At 43.3% G+C, this 21006-nt stretch overlaps 2 protein-coding genes across 8 annotated transcripts in view; one reads left to right on the plus strand and one right to left on the minus strand.

The window, feature by feature from the left end:
• Positions 1-8757, plus strand: part of Atg14 (autophagy related 14) — a 33775-nt gene extending 25018 nt beyond the window's left edge. For 3 of the 4 annotated variants that reach the window (XM_074067941.1, XM_074067942.1, XM_074067943.1), the window contains 4 exons: positions 457-547; positions 835-920; positions 4670-4747; positions 7820-8757. In XM_074067941.1, the coding sequence (XP_073924042.1) occupies positions 457-547; positions 835-920; positions 4670-4747; positions 7820-8126 (562 nt within the window). In that variant the 3' untranslated portion in view covers positions 8127-8757. The remainder of the gene's footprint in view (positions 1-456; positions 548-834; positions 921-4669; positions 4748-7819) is intronic. The other variant, XM_020182766.2, reaches the window with a different exon arrangement.
• A 7950-nt stretch (positions 8758-16707) lies between these two features.
• The window catches only part of Fbxo34 (F-box protein 34), an 80506-nt gene continuing 76207 nt past the window's right edge, over positions 16708-21006 (minus strand). For all 4 annotated transcript variants that reach the window (XM_074067938.1, XM_074067937.1, XM_074067940.1 and 1 more), the window contains one exon: positions 16708-19914. In XM_074067938.1, the coding sequence (XP_073924039.1) occupies positions 17778-19904 (2127 nt within the window). In that variant the 5' untranslated portion in view covers positions 19905-19914 and the 3' untranslated portion in view covers positions 16708-17777. The remainder of the gene's footprint in view (positions 19915-21006) is intronic.

Below are 21006 nucleotides of genomic sequence, written 5' to 3' on the forward strand. Positions count from 1 at the left end.
AGGATTTTGCCAGTGCTTTGTTGGTGCTTCTAGGGTAATACACCATTTCCTTAGCATTCAAGTATTTGTGTAGAATAAATTCCAGAAGTGGGATTGCTTGATCAGAAGGTATATTACTTGTAGTTTTTGTAGATGCGGTGAAATTGCTCTGCATGAGTGCTGTAGCTTTCCTTAGAAAGTTTCTGTTAAGGGCAATTTGCTAAGGAGGTAAAGGACAGGGTACATTTTGTACTGAACTATATAGCATAAGGCATACTCTTCAAACTGAACATTTTAGCTTGGCATGGTGGTTTGATGCCTGTAATCCCAGCATCCAGGAGGCTGAGGCAGGAGGATTGTAAGTTCTAAGACAGAGTGGGCTACACAGCAAGACCCTGTCTCAAGCCCCCTCCCCCCTCAAAGAGCATTTTGCCATTTCCTCACAAAAATAAAACTTTACAAATCATATTTTTACAGTGAATTTTGTGGAGAAAATCTCAGCAAACAGAAATTTACTCGAGCAGTGAAGAAGTTGAATACAAATATTCTTTACCTTTGTTTTTCTCAGGTACGGAAAATGCCCTATACACTAATTTTTGACTTTTACATATTTGAAAGCATTTTTAAAATAATGCAATGATAGTTTTATTGTACTTTTAAAGTGAAGTGATTCTTATTTAAAATAAATTGTGCCTTTATTTATAAAATATTAAATAAATGTGTTTTTCACACAAATTAATACTATGCAATCATTGAAACAGTTGGCTATAGATGAATGTGGGAAGGTTTTTACTTATACCATGAAGAAATAAGAAAGTTTACTGAAAGTATTAATCAGCTCTTTGCTCTTTCTAGCATGTAAATTTGGATCAGTTGCAACCAGTACACACCCTCAGGAATCTAATGTACCTGGTCAGTTCAAGCTCTGAACACCTGGGCAGGTAAGCTGGGTGTATGTTGCTTTTCTCCAGGAATGTTTTTTGTGGCTGCTTTAAAATAGGGTTGTTCTGGGTATTGGCATAGTACCTTTTGTCCCCTTGTCCCAGATTCTCCAAAAGGTAAAAATTGTTCACTTCTGTTGTGAAGGAAAAGAACATATTTGAATGTTTATTGTCCTTTTGTAATAATTTCTGAGAGAAAATGAGTATCAAACATACCTAACACCCAAAATACTGTGAAAGAACCCCAGTGTTCTAGAGCCCAGTACCTTGTGCTGTCTCTGAAGACCAGAGGCAGTTTTCTTTTTGCGTTCACGTTCTGTTGCCTGCCTACTGTCTGCTCTGTCTCTTGTATATTTTCTTCTGTGCCTGCACATTCCTTACCCATAATAGCAGTTCTTCACAAATTTCTTTTCATCACTTAGTCAATAGGGTCACCATTATTAGAGATCAAGGTATTAGAAGTTTATGGAATGAACTGGTTTGAAATCCATTGACTTTAAAACAGAAGTCAGTAGTGCTCTGTGGATCTTTTTAGTCTCTCAGAGCATGAAATAGATGAGGCTCTTCTTTGGCACCATCCAGCACTCCTGCTGTGATTTCTTACCCTTGTGTCCTTCCCTTAGTAATACACGTACACATTTCTGGAGAGATAGGACATGACTGATGTATTTACATGTGTGAAAGAAAACTAGGTTTTGCACAACTGAAAACTAATGTATGTGTTCTGGGTACATTTAAGGTAGGCTAGGCTTAAGTGTGTTTGGTAGGATAGGTATGTTAAATGCATTTTCTCAGCTCAGTGGTTTATTTTTATTGGCGTGTATTGTGCATAGTAGGGGTTTCATTATGACATTTCTGCTTTGATCGCATTCACCCACTTTATTACTCTTGTTGTCCCCCTTTCCCTCCCCCTTCCCTTCTGTCCTCCTGGAAATCCTCTTTTACTTTCATGATCTTGGTTGTGTTGTATTATTTTGTTTTCCCCTTAAGTGCATTTCGAGCTGGGTGTGGTGGTACACGCCTATAATTTCAGTTACTCATCAGGCAGTAGGATTACAAGTTTTGAGGCCAACCTGAGCATCTTAGGAGACCCTGTCTCAATTTTTTTTTTTTTTTTTTGTGGTACTGAGAATTGAAACAAGGGCCTCACACTTGCTAGGCAAGGATTCTACCTCTTGAGCCAAGCTTCCAGCCCTCAAATTTAAGTTTTTTTAAAAAGGGCAGAATGTGGCTGGCTGAGTGGCTCAACTGGTAAGAGCATCTACTTAGCAAATAGCAAGTGTGAGGCCCTAAATTCAAGCCCCAGGACTTCTGTGAAAAAAAAAAAAAGCTTATTTGGGCTGGTGGTGTGGCTCAAGTGATAAGAGCACCTGCTTAGCAAGAACAAAGCCTTGAGTTCCATCCCTAGCACTGCAAAAACAGAAAAAAGAAGAAATGCATTTTTGACATAATATTGTAGGTTTATTGGGGTGTAACTATGTAAGTTGAGAAGCACCTCTGTAAAGAAAGTTGTGAAACTTCTTATTCGCATTCATTTCTTGTTGAATGCCTGCTTAGCACTACAGGAGGAGTAGGAATGAAGGAAGGAAAATCCAAGGCAGTGAAATTCCTTATGACTTTCTAGGCTAGAAAGGCTCAAAATTGCAGAAATGCCACTTCTCCCCAAAACAAGGACCGAGCAAAATTCCAACAGATACTTCAAGGACATTTGACAAGCCAGTTCTAAAGTTCAGCTAGAAGAATAATGTGCAAGGAAATTTTGGAAAAAAAATAACAAGGGATGGGCTTGATCACTTTCAAATATATTATATAAAGTTAATTAAAACAAGTGCTGCAATCCCAGTGCTTGGGAGGCTGAGGCAGAGGAACATGACCTGGCTACTTTAGACACCTTGTCTTAAAAAATCAAAAACCTGGGCTGGTGGAATGTCTCAAGTGGTACAGTGGCACCCTGCCTAGCAAGCTTGATGCCCTGGGTTCAAACCCCAGTACCACCAAAAAAAGAAAGAAAAACAACAACAAAACAAGAAGGTGCAGTTAACATGCAGATAGATAAAGCAATTAGAACAGAATAAAGAGTCCTAACAAAGATTCTTGTATATATATACTGTGTGTGTGTGATAGAAATGATATATATGATACAATATATATGATAGAAGTGTGATGTTGAATCAGCTAATCTCAGTAGTGTTGGGCTAGTTGGTATTCAAGTGGGAAAAAGTTAGGTTTATACCACCTTCAATATACAAAAATAAATTGCAAATGATACAAAGTACTTTATTTAAAAAAAAAACTATAAAATAACTAAAAGAAAAGACAGTGTTCTGTAACCATAGGGTGATGAGAAAATTCCTAAACAAGCCCAAAAACCATAAAGGAAAGGAGTTAGACATTTTACTGTGTTAAAACTAAATGTCTCTAGTAAATGATAGCATGTCTTTAAAAAAGTTAAAAGACAAGCAATAGGTTTTGCAACCTGTGTAATAATTTAAAGATATAAAATGATTAGTCTAGATTAAAATTTGCTGCTTAAATCTTTCCACTCAATAAAGGAAGGACAAACAGCCTAACAAAAATAGACAAAGGATTAAAAAGTTCACACATGAGATGAAAGTTGTTAGTATATAAAGGGAAGACATTTTTAGCCTCAACCAAGAAAAAAATTGCAGTAGGAAACAGGTTTCCATTTTTCAAAGATAAGTTTGAGGAGAATGGAAGGACTGCTGATAGCAGTGCGGGTAGTAGTTGAGGGTCATGGGGCACCCTCTCACACTTTGGAGGGATGAAGTTTCCTATGGGCTTAGGCTTCAGTGGGCACTGATAGCTTAGAGAGCTGCCCCAGGAGCGCACACAATGGCTGTGGGTCACATCTGAGTTGGTGGTCTGAGAGCTGCAGGTCAGGACATAGAACTTCAAGAGTCCCCTTTTCACAGCTGCCTTAGTCAGCATCCAGGCAAGAGAAGACTGAAGGGAACCTGAGTAGGACTTCCTGTTTCCATTCAGATCAGCGGAACTGAGGATCTCACGTTGTTTTTTTTCCTTTGGTGGTGATGGTGGTGGTGGGGTGGTGCCACAGATTGAACCCAGGGCCTTGAGCAAACACTATACCACTTGAGCCACACCTCCAGTCCTTTTGCTTTTACTTTGTTTTTTGGATAGGGTCTTGTGCTAACTTTTCCTGGGCTGCCCTATAACTGTGATCCTCCTGTTTCTGTCTCCTGAGTAGCTAGGATTACAGGTGTGCACCACTAGGCCCGGTGAGGATCTCATTCTTGATAATAGTACAAAGACCCATATAGCCTTTACCCAGATTCACCTGTTATTAGTATGTTATCCCATTTGCTTATCATTTGCACAGTGTCTCTTTTGACTTCCTTTATAAGTACATACACATACATACACACAGGAGCGTTTTTTTTTTCTGAACGCTATTAGAATATATACATCATGTCTTTATTCCTAAATACTTTGGTGTGTTAGTTCCTAAAAATGGGTATTTTTTAAAATCACAGTTAGCAGATTCAGTCTGCTGTCCACATTCACATTTGTCAGTGGATCTGATAGTGTCCTATATAGTGCTATTAGCATTTTTTTTAAAGCCAGAATGACCCCTCCCACCCCCCCCCCACCCCCGACACACCCTTTGTGGTACTAAGGATTCAACTTGGGGCCTCATACTTGCTAGGCAAATGCTCTGCCACTCAAGGTATGCTTCTAGACCTCTTGTTTGTCTCTTATTTTTCAAATAGGGTCTCAGGAACTTTGCCCAGGCTGTCCTCGAACTTCCAGTCTTCCTGCCTCTGCCTCCCTGGTAGCTGGTATTACAGGTATGGCCACCACACCTAGCGTGCTCCCACCTTCCCTTATAATAGAACTTTCACTTGGAGTTTTTCTGGTGTTTCCTGGCAAATAGATTTGGGTTCTTGAACTCTAGGCTGGAATATTGCCTAGCAGATGTCTCCTGAACATGAGACTTGGAGGCACAGTGTCTGTCTCCTCATTAGGGATCTTAATTGATCCACAGTCAAGGTACTTTGCAGTTCCCCACTGTGTGGTTCCTGAGTAGGCATTTTCCAGCCACGCAGACACCTTTTCCATCAGAATTTCCCTTGGATTCAGTATCGGTGCATGATTCTTACCTGACCCAATCTTTACCATGATGGTGTCTAGATTAGCAAAGCATTATTTTCAAATAAGATGTTTTGTAAAAGAGATTCAAAACGCCAGAAAGATCATTTTGTTGCCTTAATTAATAGGATAACTCCTTGCAGCATCGTAAGAAAATGAATATTGCAGCTTCAGGGTGTTGCATAAAAAGGGATGCTAACCTAAAAATTAGAGAAATGATTTTATGATCTTGATTTCCCAGGCCATTAAAGGAACAGACTAGATTTGCTTGTTAGTTTTGTGTACGAGTCTTTTTAGCTCAGGGTGTGCCAGACAGGAAATGTATATCTAACCTAGAAACGTGGGAGCGAGCATTGGAGGGAAGGCCCCAGGGGACTCTCTTCTTGTGGCTTTTCAAACACAGATTACTCACTGGAGCCAAAATTGTTTAAACTTACTGCTTTAGGAGTCTTCCATTTGTTCATTTTTCATTTTAAGTACTTAACTGAGCACTTGCTCTGCCCTGTGGGATTCCAAGCAGAGAACTGGAGTTTAGTTTGGCTCATCCATGGGCATCTCTTCCTGAAGATAGGGTTGTTTTCCTTCCTTGGGTCACCCTGTCTTCTAGAAACTCTTAGAGGATCTGGGGACAATGGTAGTCCCATACTTACAGGACCACTGGAGTAGATGAGGCAGCATCAGAAAGGAACAGAAGACAGGCAGAGCTGGCAGGAAGGAAGGAAGGAGAAAGCTAAAGCAGACCTGAGAGGGAGTCTCCACCTGGCATTGGATGCTGTGGCCCTTGGACAAAAAAGCTGACAACAGACACAGGAGCTTTGTGTTAAAAGAAGAGAGGGGGGCCAACTAAGATGTAATTTGTCAACATTTTTAATAGGCACATGAGTTTTGGAGAAAGAGGGAGGTAGGAGGTGATGGTAGGGTGAAGGCTAAGGATGGAAAGGGGTTATTTGCTGCTGTCAGGGAGCTTTGGTGAGCCGACATGGAACTTGAGGGAAGAGGGGAAGAGTCCCCAGGAAGCTTGTGTTTTGAGGCTGGCAACTGCCTTAGATACTGAGAAGGTAAGTGAGGTAGTGACCCTCAGCCTGAGATCTGTGGTCAGGAGCGTATTCAGGAGTAGAGCAGAGAAGAGGAGTCTGAAAAGATAGCTCTAGAATAGGCCTCTTTGCCAAGGAAGAAGAAAAGGAAAAAGATCAAAGAAATCAAGTGTAAAGGGGACCCTTAAGGAAATAGAAAGGGTGTGGCTGCAATGCACATTAGTTGGTTTGGCAGAGTTTCAAGGGGAGAAGCCACTTCCAGTTCCTACCCCTTTACCCCTTGCAAAACAATGACTTGGGACTTCTCCTCCTAGGGGGCTCTTTGTAACTTGCTCACTGGAGACCAGGAAGAAACCCTGTGGGTACATCTTCCAGTTTAGTTTACTTGTCTGGAAAACAGTACATGAAACATGAATGCTAGTTGTTACTGCTGTGTGCCAGTGGAGGAGTTGAGCAGTCTGGTGAGTGAGCTGAAGGTGCGGTCTGTGAGGTATGCTGGAGGTCAGGTCAGTTCTGGCCTTTTTTGCCAAAGGGCCAAAAGGATTCTAGACTGTAGTAGGTAGAAATACCTACTAATGCCAGGTGTTTACTATTTCTGTTTGTTGTTTTTGTTAACTTCTGTTATATTCTCCAGACTTATTATCAGTGAAACCCTTAAATGAACCCAGGGAGGCCTAGTGTGCTTATCTTGTGGCAGCAGCAGGGAGATAGGAATTGATGCAGGGACTTAGTCACACTCTTTAGCTGGCTCCATGGTCATCCTTTCAGGGGCAGTGAATGGAAGGGGGTGTGGAGGGTGGCCACCTGGCTTTCCCAGAGCTAGAGCTGCAAGGCAGGGAAAGGAACCAGAAATAACCTGTGAGTCAGGTATGGTGGTGTACACTTGTCATTCCAGCACACAGGAGGCTGAGTCAGGAAGATGGAGAGTTCTAGGCCAGTCTAGGTTACATAGCAAGGTCCTGTCTCAAAAAGAAAAAAGTGAAAAGCCTGTGTGAGAGCTGCCAATACAGTCCCACAGAGTAGTGCTAAGGAGCTGGCATAGGATGAGGAATGAAAAAGAGCTCTTGGACTTGCCTGGGAGAATGTTATTAGGGGCCTTTGGGAAATAAAAAACCATTTTCTCCTGAAATACAGTGCAGAAATAGCACTGCTGTAGATGAATAGATCCCCAGAAGTTCTGTCTCATTCTATGCAACAAACATGTCCTTGGCAATTGAGTGCTGATATTTTCAAATACCTGCAGTAAGGAGCCAGCTGTTACAATCCAGGGAAGCATTGCTAACTTGCACACAACTGTATCATTTTTCTTTTGGAAGTCTTAAGAGTTCATTATTTGAGGCTTCCCTGAGAAAGGCAGGGAACATCTATACAGTGTTCTTTCTGTGCCATTTTTTACATGACACACTAAGTAGTATACCATAATAGACATCAGAAATGTCATTTTTACACGGACGACCAGCGTAGACCAAGGGTGGGCTTTCTTCCTGTCCAGCCTTCACAAATACAGTAGGGAGAATTGAAAGTATGGTATTGTGATTTTACTTCTGATTTGGACAGCAGTTATTTGGGGTAAAGAAATCTCAATTGTAGGTCAGCAGTGAGTGCAGGAAATGGTGCGCAGTGGTTCGCTCTGAGTCCCTCAGCCCCACTGGGCTGGTTCTTGGGGAAGACAGCATCTGACTTCTGGTTGGGATAAAGGTGGTCATCTTAAAGCAGCCCCTCACTGTCTACACACAGGTCAGGACCCTTTGAAGTCCGAGCAGACCTGGAGGAGTCCATGGAGTTTGTGGATCCTGGAGTCGCTGGAGAATCAGACGAGAGTGGAGATGAGCACATAAGTGATGAGGAAACTGACCTGGGCACAGACTGGGAGAACCTGCCAAGCCCCCGGTTTTGTGACATCCCTTCCCAGCCCGTGGAAGTCTCTCAGAGCCAGAGTACCCAGGTGTCACCACCCATCGTGAGCAGCAGTGCAGGTGGGATGATCTCCTCTGCCGCAGCCTCAGTGACCTCCTGGTTCAAAGCTTACACTGGGCACCGTTAGTGAGCATACACCAAAACATGCCAGATTTGCTTCACAAAAGCGCTCCCGCTGCACTTAGTAAGCCTTGTCCATTGTAGTTAATGACAGTGCCTGGAACAAAAACAGAGGTTAAACCATTGTTTGTTTTAAGCAGGGAGATAAGCATTTCTCCTTGTCAGGTGGCCTGTGATGGACAGTAGTAGAGAGGGGCACAAAAGTCCTCTGCCCACACCAGTATTGGTGGAAGAAAGGCCTGTGCTTGTGGCCAGTGTGTTGAGGAAATGCTCCCAGACCCTCCCTGGGCCCAGGCCCCACAGACCCCATGACGTGTTGGTCCTTCTGACGGTGAGACTCTTCCTGACACCAAGCTTCAGAGGTTGGTTGAGTCGTAAGAAGTGATTCTTGACGATGAGGACTTGAAAGAAAAAACTGTTTACTTTTCTGCCATTGCTTTTTGTACAGAGAGCCAGCAGTAATTTTAAGTATTTGATTTCTTTATAATGTGGTCATTTCTGGTTTTTAGAGCCAGGATTTGAGTCTCATTAAGGAGGGGTGGTCTTTTTCAGGGGAAGGAGTAGTTTAAAACTTGTTTCATTTGTGTTGCTCTGTGGAAGCTCATCACATTCCTGTTTTTCTTCCCTCACACACCAAAGAAACTAAGGTCTTTTTTTCTGAGGACCCACATCCACAGATGGAAGAAGTCCTAGCTGCAATAATGTTTTAGAGATGTTTAAACTATTTTCTTGTATTCTGAGGAGATTTAAGCTCATTCTTACCTAGGTTATTGAATTTCTACCATCAAAATCCACACTAGGTGCATTTTGAAATGGAACTTATTTTCTACAAGTGGAAATAGGCCATTGAGTGCATTCCCTTGTGGGAGCTAAATACCTGCCCGGACACAGAGGAAAGCCACTTAACTAAGTGGCCAGCTTCTTCCTGGGAGATTTAGGAGGTAGCAGGTTTTCCAGGGAAATTCTCCCTGCTGGTCTCTCTTACTCTGGGACACTACTTTGGGCAGAAGGCAGAGCATCCTTACAGCTGGTACAACTCTTCTCTATCCCCGGGAAACACTGATAGAGCTTTCCCTCATCAAGGGATCATTTTCAGCTACCCTGTCTTGTCATTCTCTTAGTGACAATCTTATAGAAAACTATTAGAGAGGCATTATGTACAAATATGTAAGTAGTTTTTTTTATTTTTAATAACTGAAAAAAATCCTGTGTAACAAGTACAAAAAAAAAATCCTATGAAAAATTCTTGGCAGGCGTTGTTACCCTGTCTTAGTGATTAGCATGACAGTACCTCAGATAAATCATCCAGGTTTGCCATGCCCTAGCTGACTGTAATTATTATAGGTGATGCTTCTCCTCCAAATCTGAGGTGCTATGTAGCCTTTGCTATTGGTATTTTTGGTGTGTGGTAGTTTTGGGTGGAGTTGCAGGAGGGAGTTTATTCCTATCTGGAAGTCCAAGTTCCTGGCTCTGAATGTTCCACTTGGAAAGGAGGCAGCTTTCCCTGTGGGTGTTTATGTAGTTGGTCTCTCTTTAAGTGCTCAGCCTCATGAGTGTTGGCCTTGCATTTTACCACCCACTTCTGTAATTCAGAGTGGGTAAAGTGGAATGAACAAATACCAGATGACCTTAGAAACCATGAATGTGAGGTGAAGCTAAAGAAGAGCATCCTGAGATCAGAAACTCATGTCTAGAGTAATTCAACAAAGCAAGGATGTGGGAAATTTAGGGATCCAGGTAGATTTTGTTAATATCAACTAGAGCACTTTATGTCGGGTTAAGTGATCAAACCCTTTAATGGTTTTGAGCACCAATATACTGGCTTACACTGCTGAAATAACTTTGAGTTTCATTATTTTGCACTGGATCTACCTTGTAAATATTCTTAAATATACATTTCAACCACTGTTTTGTTTGTTTGTTTTCTACTCTTGTTTTGCTGCTCATTAAAATCTTTCATTGTAGGTGCCAGAACCATATGTAAACAGCTTTCTTAAAAATGAAGCTGGTATTTTTTTAAACAAAAAGCCATAGAACTTGGTCATGTTTTCCATTTTAAAATGATTCATTCAGACAAAGTGTAATATTAATGAAAATCTACAGGCATCAAATAGGCTGCTTTAAATGATCTTACAAAAGACATTTTTATGTAATGGAATATAACTGAGAAAAGTTTTGCACATCCATAACTTCCAAGGGGAAAGCAGCATGTCACCATTGGGTCTGGTGGGACAGGAGACATGTAAAGACCCAGGTCTACTTTGGGAAGGAACACTCGATGTCAACCACAGCATCTGAGAATTCCTTGCAGTGTCATGTTGCAGGAGTTTCCCTTTGCTCTGTGACTGCTAAACCAGTTTGAGTCATACAAATGTTTTCTAAACTTTTACTGTTATTACTGCAATAAATCTTTTAACAGTACTTTGTTAATATGTTTGTCTTTTTCAAACTCCTGTTTATTTTTCTTGCAACAAGAATGAGAGCTAACCCTGCAGTACTTCATATAAATTCTAGAATAATTTTTGCCAGGTAAGAAAGAAATGCCTGTTAAAATCAGATTGTGATGGTATAATAACAAACTGTCTTTGGCAAGCTGAGAAACTGGCTGCTTGGGCTCCATACTTGTTCTAGAGATGCATTTCCTTTGGTAGCTCCGATATGATGCATATGACCTGCAGTGACGAGGTTTCTCTTAACAGACTACTGGGAAAGCAGTGGGCCTTTAAGGCATCTATGTGGAACCTGCCCAGACTTTGTTCAAGATAAGAGAGAAAAGCAAACGTCAGAGGGGGACCTCTCAAATTAAGAAGGGACTGGATAGCTTTGGAGAATCTTTCTTTTTTTGTAACCAATCTCTCCCAGATGGGTAGTCAGTAGCTTCCAGGTTATTGTGGAGGAGGCATCATGAATGCAGTGCAGCAGGCAGGCCCCCTGGGAGGAATGCTGAAGAGCTATTCCCATGGTCACCCCACCTCTTTACCAGAATGGAAAGACTCCTCCAATGCGGCAGGCTTCAGTGTTCTGCCCTGAGCTTTCTAGGCAGCAGTAAGCATGCTCTGGTCTAGTGTGGGAAGGAAGATGCCCTGTCACCACAGTTACATTTTAGTCCATGCAGGAATCAGATTGAAGCAGATGGGAAGAACAAGTGGTTGGGAAGTCACTTGAAAGTTGCTTCAACAAAATGTACCAGGAAATTTAGAACAGGCTCTTGGGAAATCAGCTGCACCTCAGCAGTGAAACTCATTAGGAAAACCACCATGCCCTCTTCACCCCCTCCCCCCATTCCTAGGAACTGGTGCAAAACTACCTGGAAATTTATAATCATAAAATTTTCAATCTTTTTTAACCAGAAACCACCAGTGGAACAAAGTTTTCTTGAAAAAAGAGTGGTAAAATAGCAAGAGTGTTATCAGTGATTTTTTTTTTTTGTTGTGCCTTTTTGGAAGATTTGTGGGATAATGGTGGGAGTGATTTGATGGAGACTAAATGCCCACTTTTAAAAAGTGGGAAGTTGGCTGGAGATTGAAGGACACTAGTAAGGGATGAGAACCAGTGGCTAGTCAGTTGAGTGACAAATCCTCAGGGACAGTAAAAGGTCCTATGGTGTAGGCATCAGCACCTTCCAGGTCTGTATCATTATTCCTTATCCCCTCACTTTTTTGTGTGACATTGACTGACTTCACAAGACATCTGGATTTTGAGGAAAGCATTTTTCTATCTACCATCTTATTTTCCTGAAAAAAAATCTAAAGCGTATGTGGCCCTCAATTTGGGCTTGTCCTGAGTGGTTTGGAAATAGATTGAAGAGCTAGACCTCCAGCCTGAGGTTGATAAAGAACAATGGGAGCAGAGCATGTGTATCCACAATTTCATAGTTACTTTCCACGTAGAAAGGACCATGTCTAAGAGGGAGCAGTGTCTCCTGCTTCCTACTGCAGGGGCCACTAGTCTTGGCTTAAGGCACCTCTGTCCACTTGATGGCGTTTGAAAAATCCCTGCTAGGAGCTTGAGAGACTGCAGAGCTCACCACGCCCAAGATCCTTTAGCTCCTCCATGTCTCAGAGCCTTCCTACTCCTGGTGGTGTGATCGTTCAACTGTAGAATCTTGGGTGCCAGGTCAGTCCCCCTAAATCAGGTTCTTCAGTTCACCTGTGCATTCTTTAAAGAACATTGATGTAGAATTGCACCATCAGATTGTGCAGTTTGGAATTTTTGTGGTCTTATTGAAAAGGGAAAAAGGTGAAATTTTACAGCACATTTCCATGGTGGAAGAGCCAACTTCAAGTGACTGATAGCTCCCTGGGGCTAGTGGCCTGTAGTAGACAGCACAGCTTTTGTCTGGAGCCTGAGAGCACCTTCCCGGGTGTACATTTAAGGCAACAGTTGCTTCTTCCCAGACAGAGCAGAAGAAACTTTCGCATTGGCCCTTCATGGCTGGAAAAGAGATTCTGATAGAAAACCAGGACTCCAGTTCTCAAGATTTGCCACACCTGGCTTTCCTGGGTCATCTCCCATTTGCCCCGGTAGGTCTGTTTTCCCCTTCTCAGTCTTGCTCACAGCCCAGATGGGCTGCAGCAGTAGATTCCATTACTTTTGGTGGTCAAGGTGTTCATTCCTTAGCCCCTTCCCGCCCATTTCTGTATTCCTTCCTCCCTCCTCCTGGTCTTTCCCAGGACCTTGGAGCCTCAGCCCGAATCTCCCTCAGCCTGTGCTTCTCTTCTACACATGAAGGCTCTCAACCTTGCCTGCACATTGCCTGGGGACTCACACCATGAGGCTGACTTAATAGTTCTAGGGTGAGCCCTGAGCTTTGTCCTCCAGTGAAGAGCCCTTGAGCCTGAGACATGGCCAAGGTATGACCCTGTGCACAGGGTGGGAGAAGGAATCCAGGGTGAGACACGACCTAGTAGAGATAGGCTGTAGACAGATTCCCTGTGCTCTTGTCTTGGGCCCTGCCAAGTATGGACAGCTCACCCATCACTGCAGCACTTTCTCACACACAGCCTGCTTGGAGCATAGGTGTAAGTTGAGAGGCCTGAAGACATGGAAAAGGACACTTCAGGGCTCCTTCAAGCCTCCATGTCTATGTAGGAGAGTAACAGGGTCGAAGTGGAGTGGAGGGACCACGTTCCCTGCAGCTGACTCCAGCTGCATAGAGAGGTTTGTTTAAAGGGCAGTGAATGAAGGACCCAGCTCAGTCCCAGAGCAGGAAATCCTAGGTGGGCCTCATTTGGCTCCATCCTAGCATCTAACTTTACAAAGTGTAGGGGACACACAGTTAAATATTTTACCTTCTGTTTCTCTAGTGTGCCTGGTGGCTGGTTTTGATTTAGGTTTTTCAAAACTTCATCAACCTCTTCATACTACTTCATAAGACATCACAGACTTCAGTAGCAGCTCACAAGCCATTTGATTCTCTGATAAAGTAGAGGAATGGGACTGTAAATAGCACAGAAGATTCTGCCCCAGTAATAGGGAGATGGCATCTACTGTTCTTGAGTCTGTGTCTGCACAGTTGCCATGTGTTGTGTGCACTGTGCATCATGTATGTGTTGAGTAATGGGGACATAGGATTTTCAAGAGTAATTTCAGACATACATTTCCCCTTAAATGCTAATTTGAGAACCTAATCTGTTTTATCATTCCAAACAGAAAATCAAAACATTCAGTGTCTTCTCATTTTTAACTTTTTAATAAACCCACCTTTGTTCAAAAATAATCTGAGCTAGTGGTGCTGGTGGTACATATCTGCAATCCTAGCACTTGGCCAGCCTGGGCTACGTATCAAGTTCCAGGTCAATCTGAGCTACATAATGACACCCTGTCTCAAAACAAAACCAAAAAGGAGCTAGAAGACTCCAAAATGACTTTGTTCTCAGGCTTGCTGTCTGCTAACTAGACAGTGGATAAGGAGCTTGGGGGGAGGAGGGTTTCATTATGCTGTTAAGAGGCATCACCTCTTAAGGGTTTTTGCAGATAAGGGACACCACTTCTGTTCCCTTTCCAGGTCTCCCTTCCTAGCTGCCAACTCTAGTGGCTCTATGGCTGTCATCAAGTAACACATGGTCAAACTAGCCAGCTACAATGGGGGTGCTGCCTCACCGTGGTTCTGCCAGTTTGGTACAAATACACTTGATGTCACCCAAGGGTGCATAACCACAATGTTTGTTCTTCCCATGAGGCTGGGTAAACATCAGCATTGGCCAAAAACCATCAGAGTGGTGTGCATGTCAGTAGGAAGGACTACACATTTCCCATGCAGGTACTTTACCTCGTAAGAGATTGCAACACTAGTTTATTTGAACCCAAAGGAAGCGGGGTTGGAAACAATCAGATTCCACAAGTGCCTGACACTGCACAGTACAGGATACATTTAGACATGAAACGGCACCTGGGATATAGATAACATCAGCTCTTTCTGGTGAGGTCTGCAGTGTATAGAAAGAAGGCTTTGGTGCCAACTGCTTTATGATTTGTGAGGCAGGCTATGGATGAAGGAGGAAAACCAGTCTGTTGAGTAAAGGAATGACAACTGAAGCCATGGGAGATGGCTGGGAATGCCCATATTAAAACTGTCCAAGGCCAGCTCAGAAAGGTTGGCAGCAAGGTGTTGCCAAGTCCAGATTATAGGGGGTGATTACACAGCTTAGGAAGGGAATCCCTGGATCGTGCCATAACCATCAGCCCCACAGCCTGCTGCCAAGAGCTCCGGCAACAACAGATCCTAGGTAATTGCACAAAGAGTTACAGAGCAAAACCCCGAGGGCAGCAGGAGCAGCCCTAGACAAGAACACTCCACGAGACCAAATATGGCCAGAGGGAAGGTCCTCCAAGCTCCTCAGCCCCTCTTCAGGTTTCTCATCCTAGATGGTATTCACATCACAGGTGTGCACCACCAATGCCAGGCTCCACATTTTAATCTCATCTCTGTTGCTTTCCAACCCACTTCCCTTGGGTTGCTCCCTGGTCTTATCTGGTGGGCAGGGGAGTGTCAAAACTGCCCCCAAAAATGGGTGGGGGAGTGGATTCCTGGCTTCTTTCAAAAACTTGAGACCTTAGAGGTGGAAAAGAAAATGACTAGCCAGGAGTATGAGAGCCTAAGCAAAAGCTGAAGGGGAAGTTTTCCACTTTCTTTGACACCCCGCTGTTACTTAAATCTATAATCTTCTAGCAATGCAACAAAGTTAAGTAGCACTGCATTGTGGCAGAAGAAAGAGTGGGCTATATTCCAACAGCTTAGCACCCGGGGGAGGGGGGGCACTGAAACAGTCTTTCTCCGAAGGGGGCAGCTACACTCATCCAGAAGTAAATATCAGAGAGGGGGTGCCCTCGACACCACCTGCTGAAAGCCTCTTATCATTCAGGTAGCCAGCAGCGGGAACCAGGTCCTGCCACATAGTTCAAAACAGGTCAACAGTCGCTTCTGAGGGCTCTAAGTACTGCATGCCAAGTGGGGCTGGGAGATTCTTACTGTGTCCTCTTGCTCTTGGTCAGTTCAGCTCCCGTCCATGCCAGTCACAGCTTTATGTCACACGTGATAACCAGATCAGAAACAGCAACTCATGAAACTGACCAAGCTGTTTATACTGTGCATCTGCACTGGGCACATGGAGAACCACAGCTAGCAACAATGACAGCTAACATTTGCTGGGTACTTTACATGCCTGGATGAACATGTCCTTGATGTGTGTTATCTCCCTTCATCTCAAATTATGAATCAAAACAAGCTTATGGGCACTACTGAGATTGCCTGTTTAGAGCAAACCAACAGGAGATGCTTCAAAGGCAAGGTAAGACGTTCTCAGCCTTTTGATGCTGAGTTACAGATCCCATGAGCCTAGTAGCACAGTCTGGCTACCAGTGGAAGACTTGCTCAACACAGTTTTATTATCTCCTTTTGAGAGAACAGTTACTTCTAAGCATAAGGGAAGGAAAAAAACCAAGCCAGATTCCAGTTTGGAAGCCACTCTGCTCCCCATCTGCCTCTCACAGGTCAATGTGGCTCTGCCTGAATCTCCTGCCCAGCTCTGCCAGCTCCTTTGGGACCATCATTTACCCTACACGCCCCATCCATGTGCTCTCCTCAGCCTGCAGCTTACTCATGTTTGTTGGTCAGCACTTGCATTCAAGCCAACAGTTTTTAGATTCCCACCCACAGCAGCTTTCTGTGGTCTGAGCACCTCTCATGGCCACCAAACATATGACCACAGGCCCTTTTTTTTTTTTTTTTAAAGAGCTCTTTAGTGATCTCTAAATGGTTAATGCCTAGACAAGTGAGAATATTATAGATACTACCTCACCAAACAGGAAAGAGTTCAGGTGTTGGGTACACACCAAACTCAAGTGTTAAAAGGTTGTAAAATTTAAGCTTGCAATGATCTCTTTTCTGTGGCAAGAAAAAAAAAAGCCCCCTCCCCAAGAACTCTAAAACAGCTTAAAAATTTCACAATTCTTAAAAACCTGCAGGGCTGGTGGAGTGGCTCAAGTGGTGGAGTGCCTGCCTAGCAAGCGTGAGGCCCTGAATTCAAACCCCAGTACTGCCAAAAAAACTTCAACATGACATCAAAAAAAACTTTGCAAAACTTAGATCCCATTTAAAGATGCATATTTTTATTGAACTTAAAAAACTTTTGTAACCAGACAGAAAGGATAAAGTAGACAAGAATGTTGTAATCTATGTAATATTCTCTTATCTTGATGGATCACTAAAATATAACAAAGGATTGTTCTCTATGCTCATTTTAAGTTTGTCCAGTTAAGCCATTATTTGGTATCCTTTAAACCAGGTTAACCTCTTAACTATTTATTTAGAGCCTCTTCTCAGAAACATATATTATACAGGAAACATTCATAGTTTATTTGGAAAACATTCATACTTTATACAGGATGTACAAATCTTGAGGCGACACAATAAAAAAAACCCACACGATTATAGCCGCAATACTATGCTAGCTGCATTGTAGTGATTATGTTGTTTAGTCAGTTGTCCATCACGTATAACTGGATTTTGTGTTATTTACAGAGGGGCGAAAGCACTCATCTAAAAGTAAAGGTAAAGGCGCTCGGGTTTAATGTGCACTTTCATAGCCCTATGAAAACACAACCATTATATACACTGTAAACACCGCAGGGCATGAAATCCATCTCCAACCGCAAACAGCCTTCTCACAGGATCAAGCATACAAAGTCTAAGGTAAGGTGCCTGGCTTCTTCTTAGGCATACTTTTCCATCCAAAGGTCTTTTCTTTTTTACTTATTTAAAACGTGGTGCCAGTGCTGGAAACATTTCTGGAGCCCCTGCTTGGGGAACGCCTGCAGAGCCTACAGTAAACTCCGAACATCTTTGATGCTGGCAAGTCTTCACCCTTTGAGGATGGGTTTGATGGAGGAAAATGGCGTAATTATTCACACTGAGTGAGTCAAGCTGTGGGATTCCACCCTGGATCAAATGTGAGGCTCCACTCTGAAACCACGAGGCCAGTTTTCTTGTACAGCTGGTTAAGAGCTTAAAAAAATGCCTGAGCAATGGCAGTCCCAATGGAATAAGTGAAGTTACCCCTAGAATGGGGACTGAGAGGCAACACTCACTTGAATGGTTTACCTTAAGGTGTTTTTGTAGTTTTAAAACTCAGTCTTTTGGTTGCCTCTCATGTCGACTTCAGTATTCCTCCTCGGTTTCGCTCCCTCTTGCTTTCTTGTGGATTGCCCGATTAAAGCTGTGGCAGGCAGGGACCCAGTGATTGTCGTGAAGCCCCAGCTTACAGCCGGGAAAGCCCTTCTGAGATCGGTGGCAGCACATCCAGTACCCAGGCCCATAGGGCAATGCCTGGCAATAGGGCTTGGGGTGCCACCGGCACAAGGACACATCCCCTTTCACATATTTTTTCTTGCACTGCTTGCAAGGATCTTCCCTATAGCGTGGGTCTCGGACCCAGCGAGAATCTGCCGGCCTTATGTTATAGTATTCGATGATAAATTTGAAATAGCAGCAGGTACACTTAAGAGCCACTAAACTCCTGGTGGGAAGTAACCTGAAGATTTTCACCATAATGTGGTGGGGCAGACATGCCATGTACTGCTGAGGCTCCAGCAGCTGCTGGATTTTAAACCTAGTCTCCAGGAAGTCATGAGACACCTGCTTCTTCCAACTGGATGCCTCAAGCACCGGTAATGCATTTTCCACTGCAGAGGCTGGTGGAACAAATGGCTCAGCTGAAATCCCTTTCTGCTTGGATGCACTGTCAACTTCAGCAGCATCTTCAAGCTGCCCAACTTCTGAAGACTCTTGTGCTCTGCTTTCATTCAACTGGGAACAGTCTGACTGGTGTTGACCAGGTGGCAAAAAAAACAACATCCCTGGAAGTGGTTCTTCATGGGAAGACGGCTGGTCTTTCTCCACCTTGCACACAGTGATGCTAATGCACAACGATTCTTTCGTTCTCTCATCAGGATTTTGGCTAGTAAATGGCACAAGCTCTCTACTCATACAATCTATAGCATCTGTGGGCAATTCAGCAGCTTGGAGACAGGTGTGAGAAGAAAAAGGCAATGCATCAAGTTCATCTGTCATTTCCACATCATACCTGCTGCTGTTTTTCATAGTATTCTGCAGACCTGGCTCTAATTCTGCACTGTCCATGTGCAAACTCACCGCTGGCAATGTGGGACAGCTCTGAGGAGCACCATCCCAGGCCTGGTCTCCCATGGGAGAGCAATGATCAGCTCTTGAGGGGCCACAGTCCACAGACACAGGCTGCACAGGATTCACCTGAGTGTCGGGTTCCTCCAAGTCGCCTTGTTTTGTTTTCCCTTCATCAGCCTGAGTGCCATTTGCAAGCAACACTCTCCCCACATTTCGACGAAAGCTGTTATTGCGAGATAGGCTCCCAGGCTCACGCTGGCTTTGCTGCCTCAGGCACTCAGACTCCAGCCTGGCTACCATGTCAAGGACACGGACTGGTTCACTCTGTGGTTCACCAAGCTCAGGATTTCCCCTTTCTGTGGATTCTTCACAAGCTCCTGGGGCAGAGAATGGCTCAGGGGCTGGGAGTGTACCTCTGGATTGGCCAGAAAATCTCACAATGGCAGGTGAGCTTGTGCAGCTTTTCGCACAGCTGGCTAGTAGGGCACTGGCTCTTTGCTCGAGGAAGGCAACCATCTGTACAACTGACAGAGGCCTCCCAGCATAGATTCCATCCCCACTGTCACTCATGTAATGCACAGAACAGTGCTCAATGCCACATGCAAACGGCTCAGGCTGGTAGCTCTTGCTATTGACTTCCCTCATTCTTTCTAACTGTATCTTCGCTTTTTTAAGATCCCCTGATTTTTTCCTTCTTTTAGTGGCTCTCCCATCTATATCCCAGGAGCTTTTTATTTTCATAGATCCTATCCTATTGCTACACTGGTGGGCTGCGAAGAACGCAATTTTCTCCTTAGTATTTCCAGGTTTCACAACAGCCCAGATATCAAGGGGCCCTTCTTCTTCACCCTGGTGAATTGTTGCAGATGGTGCATTCTTTTTGGTTTTAACATTCAAGCTGTTCTCTACAGGACTCTTCCCACTCATACTGCATAGAACATTTGGAGAAAGGATCCCAAATGGCTTTCGAGATGATGCTCTGACAAGAGAGGTTGAAGGAAAGACTCCTGGTTTCATGTAGACAACTGTGCCTGTTTCATCACTGACAGCCTTTTGGTGGCTCACAGGAGTTCTCAAAGTGTCCCTGTTGACTTCTAGAGAACTTTCTCTCTTCTGGAGTTTCCAATATGGCTTTAGGTGCATAACAGAGGTCCTATAAGAGAGAAATACACATTTGATTAAGAGCAAGTTTTTAGACAAGTTTCTTCTTTTAGCTCAGATGATTCTAGAAAGTGAAATATTTTCTGTCAGTTTACTAAATCCCAAACACTCATTTCAGCATGTTTTTAACGCAGAGGTCAAGTTCAACAAAAGCAAAATACCACTTTACATATAGTGTTATCAGTCATAAAATTGGGTTCAAATGATAGTTTTCAGAAATACTAGTTAACATTCTATACGTAAAATTAATCCTTTAAAGAAAGTTAACTTATTTACTTCAGTACATCAGGCACAGAAGAAAGGAAAGTATAAAAAGAACTCCTCTACAATCCCTGGCAATCTTTTGTGTGTTTTGTTTTTTGAGACAGGGTCTCACTACACAGAGCTCAGACTATTCTTGGACTAGGGATCCTTTTGCCTTAGCCTCCTGAGTGCTGGGATTACAGACATGTACAAACAGCCATAGATGTTTGAGCACTATCTTTCTAGGTCATCACAACTAGCATCTTATTGGTTACATATCAGGATTATTCTATTGCTTTTAAAACTATTCCCATACTGTTGACTATTTCAGAGATTCTGATGTCTGCAACTTTTCACTTGTTTGCTTGTGTACTTTGTTATCTATTAGTCTTTACTTTCTAAATAATCTATGTGTATAAATACTTAACTGTCAATTTTCCTGTTTTTTTAAAGGGGGGGGTGGTACGAGAGACTAAACTCAGGGCATTGCAGTTAGCAAAGCGCTCTGCCAACCTGAGCCATGCCTCCAGTCCCTTTCTGTTTTATTATTTTAGATGGGTTCCCCTGCTTTTTTGTCTGGGCTAGTCTTGGACCTTGATCCTCCTGTGCAGGGTGTATGTCACCACACACAGCTTGAGATAAGATCTCCATAACTTTTTGCCCATGCTGGGTGGCTCAGCATATTCTCACTTGTTCCACTTTTACTGAGTGCCTGCAATGTAGCAGCCTCTCTGTAGCTGCTTCAGATATTAGTACTGATCAAGTATGAAAGTCATCATCTGTTTCAAATTTCACTTCAACTTCTTACCCTTCTTACTCTTCACTCCAACTTTCAATTCCT

This window comes from Castor canadensis, chromosome 3 (assembly GCF_047511655.1).
Source record: "Castor canadensis chromosome 3, mCasCan1.hap1v2, whole genome shotgun sequence".
In the NCBI taxonomy this organism is placed as follows: Eukaryota; Metazoa; Chordata; class Mammalia; order Rodentia; family Castoridae; genus Castor; species Castor canadensis.